Raw genomic sequence first — 13,214 nt, forward strand, 5'->3', positions numbered from 1 at the left:
GTTTTTTAGAACATGTCAAACCAAATTAGTCTTAAAAATCAGGTTTTTAATTTTTCTTTGGCCTCTTTAAAATACCAAATTATGATGAAGACGAAGGATTTTTTATTTTATTGGCCATTAACTTAAACAACTCCGTATCCCACTATAAATCAGTTGCTTTTTGGGATCGAATTTTAATACTCGTTATGTAAAAAGAATTATTTTTGCTGTGAGTAACAAAGTTTTTTGTCTGATAGCTCTCTTGTAGTTGTTGGGCGGGTTTCAAAAACGTGACTCAGCGTAAGAAGTTTTTGCAAAGTTTAATCAATCCACTTTTTTGTTAAATTTAATATTCTGCAGCAAAAAGCACTTTTGTATTTTTGATAGACTGCGTTAAAGACTTTAAAAATGAAGGTTTTAGTCGCTGTAGACCCAAGTAACATCGCTGAAGGCGCATTTGATTGTAAGTACGATGTGGTAGGACTATGGTTTATCGTTTAAGGGCGATCCTTTGGCATTAAAACAAACGTTTAAGGGTAACTATGTGGCGTTAAAATGTTTCTTCGGTATCTCTTATACCGACATTGTATTTTTTTGTAAAATTTAGCGTTCGTTTTGAAAGTAAATTTAAAAAATGCCTGAACTAAAAAAGTGCCCCGTCAGTTTAAACCTTAAAAATATTTCATTGATTGCTAATTTTCAGTATCAGTTTTAACAGCAATGGTGTGAATTTTCAATATAAAATGTAAAAACTGCCTGCGATTGCATAGTAAATACCAACCTGTAACACTTTCCATCATCAGGCCTATTTGTAATAGGCCAGAGAATTCTTCACTAGTTAACTCTGTCTCTACCCCTCGTGTATTACTTGATCTGTATTTTCATACACACAGGGTACATCAAGAATGTCCATCAACCAGATAATGAAATAGTCGTTTGCCACCAAGCAGAACAACCAAAGCTCCCAACATTAGGACATGGGGGTAAGTTGGAAAAAAAAAACATAGTAAGGTGGGAAAAGACGGGACACCTTTAGCACATATTTTCCAAATATTCTGATTGTGTTTTAAACAATTAACAATGGTCTATAGGAGTCAAGAGAATAAGGTTTTATAATTCTCTGACTGTTTTTTGTTTTCTACCAAATAGGTCGAGAAATGGTGATTATTTTTTCTGTATCGCGGATAATTTTGACACCCCATAAGTGGCTGCTGGATTGTAGCTATTGTGGTTAATTGTCTTGTCAAAGACACCAAATAACATTTATTGGTGGTTTTTTTCTCAGGTTATTGTTGATCTCATTTCATCATTTAGTCAAAACGCTCCAGAATGTACATTTTGAAATTTTAATCTTGTTTTACAGTTTTTTTGTAAAATATTTCTTTATGTTTTATTATATATATTTTTTTATTATAAGTTAGAATAAAAAAATAAACCAAATAAATGTTTTTAGCCACAAAGATGTTTTTTAGTGGTCTAGAGGGGTGGTCCTTTCCTACCCCAAGTACCCCATTGTTTTTTATTACCCTACTTGACCATGCATTCCTCTACAGGAGCCTTCCCAGCTGAGGAGATTGCTCGAATAATGACCGAACACAACAAAACTTTAGCCGATCTTGAGAATCAATACACCATGAAGTCTAAGCAGGTAAGAAAAGAAAAAAAAGCTTAAGTTGTTTCGTTCTTTTAAATATTTAAGCCCTACTTTTGATTACTCTGGTTTGCTGCTGTACTCCAGTTTTATATTTTGTACAAAGCCTTCTGAAAATAAATAGTGATGGACTTATAAAAGTTGTCTAAACCACAAGGTGACTTTACAAACAAGAAGACCAAAACTTAACAGTATTTGGCACATTAGTCAGTAATGATCTCTATGTCTAACTATATGAATGTATTTTAACAATGTCACTTCAGATTTTATTAAAATTTCAAAAAGTCTGTAGAATTTTGTATCCGTAATTAATTATTTAATATTCAATGAGGTTTCCTTAGTTTGAAAACTATGAGTGTAAATGTATCACCCTGGATTTTGTTACAAGAAATTAAAGTTTGCATAATTACAACATTCAGGCTAAAAAAATCCAAAAATCACAATTCACTGTTTGTTTGATTTGATTTAGGTATGATATGGTATAACGTAAAAGCTTAAATTGAATTAATACAAACAAGAAGACCCAAATAACACAGTGTTTGACTTCCTTAGTGTAACTGTAATTTAACAATGTAACCCTAGATATTTTACAAATGGCATTTGGTAGATGTATATATATTTAATATTTACAAAATTACAACAGGCCAAAAAGTCCAAAGTAGTCGTTGAAACAACTGAAGGAAAGCCGGGACAAGCGATTGTAAAGCTCGCCGAGAAGTCTCAGGTTGACCTGATTGTGATGGGAACACGCGGTCAAGGCGCGATTCGACGCACGATTCTGGGTTCCGTTAGCGATTATGTTTTGCATCATACTAAGATTCCAGTCCTTATTTGCCACGGTTAATTCTAACATCCAATCTTGGACTGTGAGAGAAATACGAAGTGTAATTAATGCTTATGTTAAAGTTTAAATTTAATTTCAGTGATTCAGTAACATGATGCCAAACTTTTTTTGTGAACTAACTTGTTCCACTACTATAATACATTGTGGTTGTGAGTTTCTGGTTAACACTTTACGACCCATGACCATATACTGCTAAGCTAACAAACTAATCTTTGCTAATATTGATTCTAAGGAGCCAAACGCAAACATGAAAGTAGTGTGTATGATGTAGTAGTGCTTCTAAAATTGATTTCGTGCTTAATGTTTCAGTTCTAAGTGCTTTTGTAAATTTTGTAACAAAATTTGAAACTAGCATTGTGATTATTATTTGTGATGCTAAAAATATTAACAAATTTGGTGTCAAATTCTTCAAATTTAGTTGAAACATAATGTGGTGTAGCAGAATAATTTGTGTGTAGGTCTCATTTTAGCTTTACTAATGTCATTGGTGTTTTAACACCAATCTGTTTTAATGTGTACCAATTCTTTGCAATTCACACACTAACGAATATATTAATGCCGTTTTAATAAAGTAGCTTAATTAGTGCCTTCAGTGTTATTTATATAATATAAGCAGATCCAAAGAGTTTAGGTCTATGAAAATTTCATATACCAGTATACATAAAAATAAATACAAAAAAGTTCATAAATCCATAGACATCAAAAAAGTATAAAAAATTCATGTACCAATATGCATAAAAAAAAAAAAATTAAAAAAAAAAAAATTAAAAAAAAAAAAATTTTTTTTGTCAAAGTCTAAAATGTGAGATTCTACCCCAACGCATGATACCGGTATCATGTGTTTGTACCAAAACTCGAAAAATTTCATTTTTTGTCAAAGTTGAAAATGTGAGATTCTACCCCAACGCATGATACCGGTATCATGTGTTTGTACCAAAACTCGAAAAAATTCATTTTTTGTCAAAGTCGAAAATGTAAGATTCTACCCCAACGCATGATACCGGTATCATGTGTTTGTACCAAAACTCGAAAAAAATCATTTTTTTGTCAAAGTCGAAAATGTGAGATTCTACCCCAACGCATGATACCGGTATCATGTGTTTGTACCAAAACTGGAAAAAATTCTTTTTTTAGTCAAAGTCGAAAATGTGAGATTCTACCCCAACGCATGATACCGGTATCATGTGTTTGTACCAAAACTCGAAAAAAACTCATTTTTTTGTCAAAGTCGAAAATGTGAGATTCTACCCCAACGCATGATACCGGTATCATGTGTTTGTACCAAAACTGGAAAAAATTCATTTTTTGTCAAAGTCGAAAATGTGAGATTCTACCCCAACGCATGATACCGGTATCATGTGTTTGTACCAAAACTGGAAAAAAATCATTTTTTGTCAAAGTCGAAAATGTAAGATCCTACCCAACGCATGATACCGGTATCATGTGTTTGTACCAAAACTGGAAAAAAATCATTTTTTGTCAAAGTCGAAAATGTAAGATTCTACCCCAACGCATGATACCGGTATCATGTGTTTGTACCAAAACTGGAAAAAATTCATTTTTTGTCAAAGTCGAAAATGTGAGATTCTACCCCAACGCATGATACCGGTATCATGTGTTTGTACCAAAACTCGAAAAAATTCATTTTTTGTCAAAGTCGAAAATGTAAGATTCTACCCCAACGCATGATACCGGTATCATGTGTTTGTACCAAAACTGGAAAAAATTCATTTTTTTGTCAAAGTCGAAAATGTGAGATTCTACTCCAACGCATGATACCGGTATCATGTGTTTGTACCAAAACTCAAAAAAATTCATTTTTTTGTCAAAGTTGAAAATGTAAGATTCTACCCCAACGCATGATACCGGTATCATGTGTTTGTACCAAAACTCGAAAAAAATCATTTTTTGTCAAAGTCGAAAATGTGAGATTCTACCCCAACGCATGATACCGGTATCATGTGTTTGTACCAAATCTGGAAAAAATTCTTTTTTTGTCAAAGTCGAAAATGTGAGATTCTACCCCAACGCATGATACCGGTATCATGTGTTTGTACCAAAACTCGAAAAAACTCATTTTTTTGTCAAAGTCGAAAATGTGAGATTCTACCCCAACGCATGATACCGGTATCATGTGTTTGTACCAAAACTCGAAAAAACTCATTTTTTTGTCAAAGTCGAAAATGTGAGATTCTACCCCAACGCATGATACCGGTATCATGTGTTTGTACCAAAACTGGAAAAAATTCATTTTTTTGTCAAAGTCGAAAATGTGAGATTCTACTCCAACGCATGATACCGGTATCATGTGTTTGTACCAAAACTCAAAAAAATTCATTTTTTTGTCAAAGTTGAAAATGAGAGATTCTACCCCAACGCATGATACCGGTATCATGTGTTTGTACCAAAACTCGAAAAATTCATTTTTTGTCAAAGTCAAAAATTTGAGATTCCACCCCAACGCATGATACCGGTATCATGTGTTTGTACCAAAACTTTAAAAAAATGATTTTTTGCAAAAGTCTAAAATGTGAGATTCTACCCCAACCCATGATACCGGTATCATGTGTTTGTACCAAAACTGGAAAAAATTCATTTTTTGTCAAAGTCGAAAATGTGAGATTCTACCCCAACGCATGATACCGGTATCATGTGTTTGTACCAAAACTGGAAAAAAATCATTTTTTGTCAAAGTCGAAAATGTAAGATTCTACCCCAACGCATGATACCGGTATCATGTGTTTGTACCAAAACTGGACAAAATTCATTTTTTGTCAAAGTCGAAAATGTGAGATTCTACCCCAACGCATGATACCGGTATCATGTGTTTGTACCAAAACTGGAAAAAATTCATTTTTTTTGTCAAAGTCGAAAATGTGAGATTCTACTCCAACGCATGATACCGGTATCATGTGTTTGTACCAAAACTCAAAAAAATTCATTTTTTGTCAAAGTTGAAAATGTAAGATTCTACCCCAACGCATGATACCGGTATCATGTGTTTGTACCAAAACTCGAAAAAAATCATTTTTTGTCAAAGTCGAAAATGTGAGATTCTACCCCAACGCATGATACCGGTATCATGTGTATGTACCAAATCTGGAAAAAAATCTTTTTTTGTCAAAGTCGAAAATGTGAGATTCTACCCCAACGCATGATACCGGTATCATGTGTTTGTACCAAAACTCGAAAAAACTCATTTTTTTGTCAAAGTCGAAAATGTGAGATTCTACCCCAACGCATGATACCGGTATCATGTGTTTGTACCAAAACTGGAAAAAATTCATTTTTTTGTCAAAGTCGAAAATGTGAGATTCTACTCCAACGCATGATACCGGTATCATGTGTTTGTACCAAAACTCGAAAAATTCATTTTTTGTCAAAGTCGAAAATTTGAGATTCCACCCCAACGCATGATACCGGTATCATGTGTTTGTACCAAAACTTTAAAAAAATGATTGTTTGCAAAAGTCTAAAATGTGAGATTCTACCCCAACCCATGATACCGGTATCATGTGTTTGTACCAAAACTCGAAAAAATTCATTTTTTGTCAAAGTCGAAAATGTAAGATTCTACCCCAACGCATGATACCGGTATCATGTGTTTGTACCAAAACTGGAAAAAATTCATTTTTTTTGTCAAAGTCGAAAATGTGAGATTCTACTCCAACGCATGATACCGGTATCATGTGTTTGTACCAAAACTCAAAAAAATTCATTTTTTGTCAAAGTTGAAAATGTAAGATTCTACCCCAACGCATGATACCGGTATCATGTGTTTGTACCAAAACTCGAAAAAAATCATTTTTTGTCAAAGTCGAAAATGTGAGATTCTACCCCAACGCATGATACCGGTATCATGTGTATGTACCAAATCTGGAAAAAAATCTTTTTTTGTCAAAGTCGAAAATGTGAGATTCTACCCCAACGCATGATACCGGTATCATGTGTTTGTACCAAAACTCGAAAAAACTCATTTTTTTGTCAAAGTCGAAAATGTGAGATTCTACCCCAACGCATGATACCGGTATCATGTGTTTGTACCAAAACTCGAAAAAACTCATTTTTTTGTCAAAGTCGAAAATGTGAGATTCTACCCCAACGCATGATACCGGTATCATGTGTTTGTACCAAAACTGGAAAAAATTCATTTTTTTGTCAAAGTCGAAAATGTGAGATTCTACTCCAACGCATGATACCGGTATCATGTGTTTGTACCAAAACTCGAAAAATTCATTTTTTGTCAAAGTCGAAAATTTGAGATTCCACCCCAACGCATGATACCGGTATCATGTGTTTGTACCAAAACTTTAAAAAAATGATTGTTTGCAAAAGTCTAAAATGTGAGATTCTACCCCAACCCATGATACCGGTTTCATGTGTTTGTACCAAAACTCGAAAAAATTCATTTTTTTGTCAAAGTTGAAAATGTGAGATTCTACCCCAACGCATGATACCGGTATCATGTGTTTGTACCAAAACTTTAAAAAAACTGATTTTTTGCAAAAGTCGAAAATGTGAGATTCTACCCCAACGCATGATACCGGTATCATGTGTTTGTACCAAAACTCGAAAAAATTCATTTTTTTGCAAAAGTCGAAAATGTGAGATTCTACCCCAACGCATGATACCGGTATCATGTGTTTGTACCAAAACTCGAAAAAATTCATTTTTTTGTCAAAGTCGAAAATGTGAGATTCTACCCCAACGCATGATACCGGTATCATGTGTTTGTACCAAATCTGGAAAAAATTCTTTTTTTGTCAAAGTCGAAAATGTGAGATTCTACCCCAACGCATGATACCGGTATCATGTGTTTGTACCAAAACTCGAAAAAACTCATTTTTTTGTCAAAGTCGAAAATGTGAGATTCTACCCCAACGCATGATACCGGTATCATGTGTTTGTACCAAAACTCGAAAAAACTCATTTTTTTGTCAAAGTCGAAAATGTGAGATTCTACCCCAACGCATGATACCGGTATCATGTGTTTGTACCAAAACTGGAAAAAATTCATATTTTTGTCAAAGTCGAAAATGTGAGATTCTACTCCAACGCATGATACCGGTATCATGTGTTTGTACCAAAACTCAAAAAAATTCATTTTTTGTCAAAGTTGAAAATGTAAGATTCTACTCCAACGCATGATACCGGTATCATGTGTTTGTACCAAAACTCGAAAAAACTCATTTTTTTGTCAAAGTCGAAAATGTGAGATTCTACCCCAACGCATGATACCGGTATCATGTGTTTGTACCAAAACTCGAAAAAACTCATTTTTTTGTCAAAGTCGAAAATGTGAGATTCTACCCCAACGCATGATACCGGTATCATGTGTTTGTACCAAAACTTTAAAAAAATGATTTTTTGCAAAAGTCTAAAATGTGAGATTCTACCCCAACCCATGATACCGGTATCATGTGTTTGTACCAAAACTCGAAAAAATTCATTTTTTTGTCAAAGTTGAAAATGTGAGATTCTACCCCAACGCATGATACCGGTATCATGTGTTTGTACCAAAACTTTAAGAAAACTGATTTTTTGCAAAAGTCGAAAATGTGAGATTCTACCCCAACGCATGATACCGGTATCATGTGTTTGTACCAAAACTCGAAAAAATTCATTTTTTTGCAAAAGTCGAAAATGTGAGATTCTACCCCAACGCATGATACCGGTATCATGTGTTTGTACCAAAACTCGAAAAAATTCATTTTTTTGTCAAAGTGGAAAATGTGAGATTCTACCCCAACGCATGATACCGGTATCATGTGTTTGTACCAAAACTCGAAAAAATTCATTTTTTTGTCAAAGTCGAAAATGTGAGATTCTAACCCAACGCATGATACCGGTATCATGTGTTTGTACCAAAACTCGAAAAAATTCATTTTTTGTCAAAGTCGAAAATGTAAGATTCTACCCCAACGCATGATACCGGTATCATGTGTTTGTACCAAAACTGGAAAAAATTCATTTTTTGTCAAAGTCGAAAATGTGAGATTCTACCCCAACGCATGATACCGGTATCATGTGTTTGTACCAAAACTGGAAAAAAATCAATTTTTGTCAAAGTCGAAAATGTAAGATTCTACCCCAACGCATGATACCGGTATCATGTGTTTGTACCAAAACTTTAAAAAAATGATTTTTTGCAAAAGTCGAAAATGTGAGATTCTACTCCAACCCATGATACCGGTATCATGTGTTTGTACCAAAACTCAAAAAAATTCATTTTTTTGTCAAAGTCGAAAATGTGAGATTCTACCCCAACGCATGATACCGGTATCATGTGTTTGTACCAAAACTCGAAAAAACTCATTTTTTTGTCAAAGTCGAAAATGTGAGATTCTACCCCAACGCATGATACCGGTATCATGTGTTTGTACCAAAACTCGAAAAAACTCATTTTTTTGTCAAAGTCGAAAATGTGAGATTCTACCCCAACGCATGATACCGGTATCATGTGTTTGTACCAAAACTGGAAAAAATTCATTTTTTGTCAAAGTCGAAAATTTGAGATTCCACCCCAACGCATGATACCGGTATCATAGATACCTAAACATATAGATACGAAACTGGCGAAAAAGTTTAGACAGGTCACGCTTCAGTGAATCCGTGCTAATTCCGATTTCATAATAGTGTTAAATTGTAGTCTTGTGCATATCTCGGCAGTTTGTTGTTTATACAGACGTACAAATATAGTATTATAAAAATAGCGCACTGCTGTATTCGTGGTTGCCCTTATGAGTGTAGGAGCAACATTTTCAAACGTCCCTATTTAAAATGTTGGGAGCCGATCTGGCCAAGCATGTAGAGCAGGCACCGTAATGAACTGGCAGTGCATTTTGTCTTACCGAAACCCTGATCCCGCGAAAGGAGAAAGATATGTTGCACAGAGAAAGGTGCGTTACTGTTATTTATGACTAATGAGTATATACACACTTGTTTTAGGTATTTTTTGTATATTGTATGACTGACAACTTATTTATTATTGTATGGATTTAAAATCGTAGTTGTACAACTATTTGTACAGGCCATCTATCTGTGAGGCACATTTTAAGACATCAATGTACAGTCTACATGTAAATAATTAAATTTGGTGTTGTACTTTTGTTGAACTTGCTTGCAAAATTCATTGCACCAAATCCATACTGACAAAGCCATTTAATGTCCATTCACTTGGGGTGGTTACATTAAATTCAAGTGTAACTTAGCTTAAAGCTTTTAGACCACTCACAATGGCTTGTAGCCTACTCATCCAAGCCAGTTTATGGACCCACATGCGGAATTTGTACCACCTAAAATAAAGACGGTTTCAAATGTTCATATTGAACTAAATTGTAGATGACTCTTCGCTCTCGGTTTGGATGTACCAAAGACTCTGCATTAAGATATACCTACTCTTATAGAATTACAGAGTTGATCTTACTGATGGACAAGTAATTATTTCAATCCCAACATTTTACAGGTGGTGTAAAATGATAACTTGCTCTGTGAATCATTCTATTTATTCTGCAAATGATGATCATCTAGACTGGTTGAATACAAAGTTTTTTCAGTATCTTTTGGATTGGCAAGTAAACGTTTAAAGGGGTTAGATTTGGTGAAAGATTAATATTAAATAATTGTGTTCTTAAGAGTAAGACTGAGGTCTAAATACATCTGTATTGGTAGTTTGGTAGCAATTTGGTATATTCAGTCAGGGTGTCTTAGCAGCTATCTTTGAATATTTTGTAAATGGTCATAACAAATAACTTGCTGAAGCATTATTGCAAAGATTTATTTTTTTAAGAAACATGATAAGAAAAAACACTGATCCAATATTTTGCAGGTTGGGTATGGTGTGAATGTGATATGGCAATGAAAAGCGATAAAACAAATTAAGGTGATAACACTTCTTACGGCACGAAAAAAGCTTGGACAAAAGCTTGGACATCTTTGAACAACTACTTTGAAACAAAGATTTTGCAAAATTGTGACCGTACTTTTACTTCCATTAAAACTGTAAAAAAGTATCATATTCCTGGACCTGGTCATTATCAAAAAATGTAAAAATATAAACCCACGTCACTTGATCTGGTACTTATTAGTGGTTTCTATTTTATAAAGTGAATACAATTTGTAAGTGAATAGTTCGAAATTAAATTTGGATGATATAAAGCACTGGGTTTAAATTCCATTGATCCAATAAAATTACTGTGTGATGAGTAATTCTTGCTGGTGCAAGCTGTACCGCTGGATGTCTTTATTGATTAACCCTCAATGTATTCCATTGTCTCTGAAAAAGTAAACCAGTACAGAAAAGATTATAAAATGAGATTCAAATTTATATTATTTTTCATTCATCAATAGCACTGCTTTGTATATCTGTTGGCTAAAATTTCTCTGCCTGTTGGTACTGTATAACATCTATCACTTTAATATGCAGCTGTGCAGCCCAAATGCAGAGGCATGCCTAGTGATCCTCCAGCTTGTATACAAAAATGAGGATATTCCTTATATAACTTATAAGCCATATTTTTGTATGTAATGACTATCTGCTATAAATTATCTTGTCTATATGCTATTAAGTTTTCTGGGTTATAAAATGCGTAGCTGCAATTCTTATAAACACAGGAAAATGTGATACTTATCATCACAAATGCTACCATTGCCTTATCTTTCCCTCTTCCTTAATTAGCCATGAATGCCCACGATTAAAACTCTAAATGTTACTAAAACTCTTCTAAAGGTAACCAAACAAAGGTCTATACCCGCGAAATGTAAAACTCAGTAACATACATCTCACAAAATTAGACACATAGGTAACAGCATACCGTATCAGGTATTAGCACATACGATCATCAGCGTTAATACTACAGATATTTGCCCGAGCACGGATTCAGTCAAGCGTGACCTGTCTAAACCGGTTATTTGGAGATATATTTAAATATATGGTATATTAGTTGATAAAATTTGCACAAAATGTGGAAAACATTATTGCAAATGATATGAAATAAATATCTGATTGTATAATGCATAAATTAATCTGTAAACGCCGAAAGTTGTTTGTCACGTGGTCTTCAGTTTCCTATCTATATGTTTAGGTATCTATGCCGGTATCATGTGTTTGTACCAAAACTTTAAAAAAATGATTTTTTGCAAAAGTCTAAAATGTGAGATTCTACCCCAACCCATGATACCGGTATCATGTGTTTGTACCAAAACTCGAAAAAATTCATTTTTTTGTCAAAGTTGAAAATGTGAGATTCTACCCCAACGCATGATACCGGTATCATGTGTTTGTACCAAAACTTTAAAAAAACTGATTTTTTGCAAAAGTCGAAAATGTGAGATTCTACCCCAACGCATGATGGTATCATGTGTTTGTACCAAAACTCGAAAAAATTCATTTTTTTGCAAAAGTCGAAAATGTGAGATTCTACCCCAACGCATGATACCGGTATCATGTGTTTGTACCAAAACTCGAAAAAATTCATTTTTTTGTCAAAGTGGAAAATGTGAGATTCTACCCCAACGCATGATACCGGTATCATGTGTTTGTACCAAAACTCGAAAAAAATCATTTTTTTGTCAAAGTCGAAAATGTGAGATTCTACCCCAACGCATGATACCGGTATCATGTGTTTGTACCAAAACTCGAAAAAATTCATTTTTTTGTCAAAGTCTAAAATGTGAGATTCTACTCCAACCCATGATACCGGTATCATGTGTTTGTACCAAAACTCAAAAAAATTCATTTTTTTGTCAAAGTTGAAAATGTAAGATTCTACCCCAACGCATGATACCGGTATCATGTGTTTGTACCAAAACTCGAAAAAAATCATTTTTTTGTCAAAGTCGAAAATGTGAGATTCTATTCCAACGCATGATACCGGTATCATGTGTTTGTACCAAATCTGGAAAAAATTCTTTTTTTTGTCAAAGTCGAAAATGTGAGATTCTACCCCAACGCATGATACCGGTATCATGTGTTTGTACCAAAACTCGAAAAAACTCATTTTTTTGTCAAAGTCGAAAATGTGAGATTCTACCCCAACGCATGATACCGGTATCATGTGTTTGTACCAAAACTGGAAAAAATTCATTTTTTGTCAAAGTCGAAAATGTGAGATTCTACCCCAACGCATGATACCGGTATCATGTGTTTGTACCAAAACTGGAAAAAAAATCATTTTTTGTCAAAGTCGAAAATGTAAGATCCTACCCAACGCATGATACCGGTATCATGTGTTTGTACCAAAACTGGAAAAAAATCATTTTTTGTCAAAGTCGAAAATGTAAGATTCTACCCCAACGCATGATACCGGTATCATGTGTTTGTACCAAAACTGGAAAAAATTCATTTTTTGTCAAAGTCGAAAATGTGAGATTCTACCCCAACGCATGATACCGGTATCATGTGTTTGTACCAAAACTCGAAAAAATTCATTTTTTGTCAAAGTCGAAAATGTAAGATTCTACCCCAACGCATGATACCGGTATCATGTGTTTGTACCAAAACTGGAAAAAATTCATTTTTTTGTCAAAGTCGAAAATGTGAGATTCTACTCCAACGCATGATACCGGTATCATGTGTTTGTACCAAAACTCAAAAAAATTCATTTTTTTGTCAAAGTTGAAAATGTAAGATTCTACCCCAAAGCATGATACCGGTATCATGTGTTTGTACCAAAACTCGACAAAAATCATTTTTTGTCAAAGTCGAAAATGTGAGATTCTACCCCAACGCATGATACCGGT

General features: G+C 34.0%; 1 protein-coding gene and 1 long non-coding RNA gene across 2 annotated transcripts; both read left to right on the forward strand.

Annotated features, from left to right (window-relative positions):
- The first annotated feature begins 245 nt into the window (after nt 1-245).
- Nucleotides 246-3,060, forward strand: LOC149739294 (uncharacterized). The gene is made up of 4 exons (XM_089874036.1): nt 246-442; nt 873-962; nt 1,533-1,627; nt 2,274-3,060. Exons 1-4 carry the CDS (start codon nt 388-390, stop codon nt 2,472-2,474), a joined length of 441 nt encoding a protein of 146 aa, XP_089730162.1. The 5' UTR covers nt 246-387; the 3' UTR covers nt 2,475-3,060.
- Nucleotides 3,061-9,041: 5,981 nt separating this feature from the next.
- On the forward strand, nt 9,042-10,682 carry LOC149739295 (uncharacterized). Its single transcript, XR_016384532.1, has 3 exons — nt 9,042-9,373; nt 9,940-10,064; nt 10,303-10,682. It is a non-coding gene; the product is annotated as an uncharacterized LOC149739295 (long non-coding RNA).
- The last annotated feature ends 2,532 nt before the right edge of the window (nt 10,683-13,214 follow it).

This window comes from Ciona robusta, chromosome 3 (genome assembly GCF_009617815.1).
Source record: "Ciona robusta chromosome 3, ASM961781v2".
In the NCBI taxonomy this organism is placed as follows: domain Eukaryota; kingdom Metazoa; phylum Chordata; class Ascidiacea; order Phlebobranchia; family Cionidae; genus Ciona; species Ciona robusta.

Coding starts and splice junctions, on each gene's coding strand:
- LOC149739294 (XM_089874036.1), top strand. CDS start 388: ATGAAGGTTTTAGTCGCTGTAGACCCAAGTAACATCGCTGAAGGCGCA. Junction 443..872: donor CGCTGAAGGCGCATTTGATT/GTAAGTACGATG, acceptor TCATACACACAG/GGTACATCAAGAATGTCCAT. Junction 1,628..2,273: donor ACACCATGAAGTCTAAGCAG/GTAAGAAAAGAA, acceptor AAATTACAACAG/GCCAAAAAGTCCAAAGTAGT.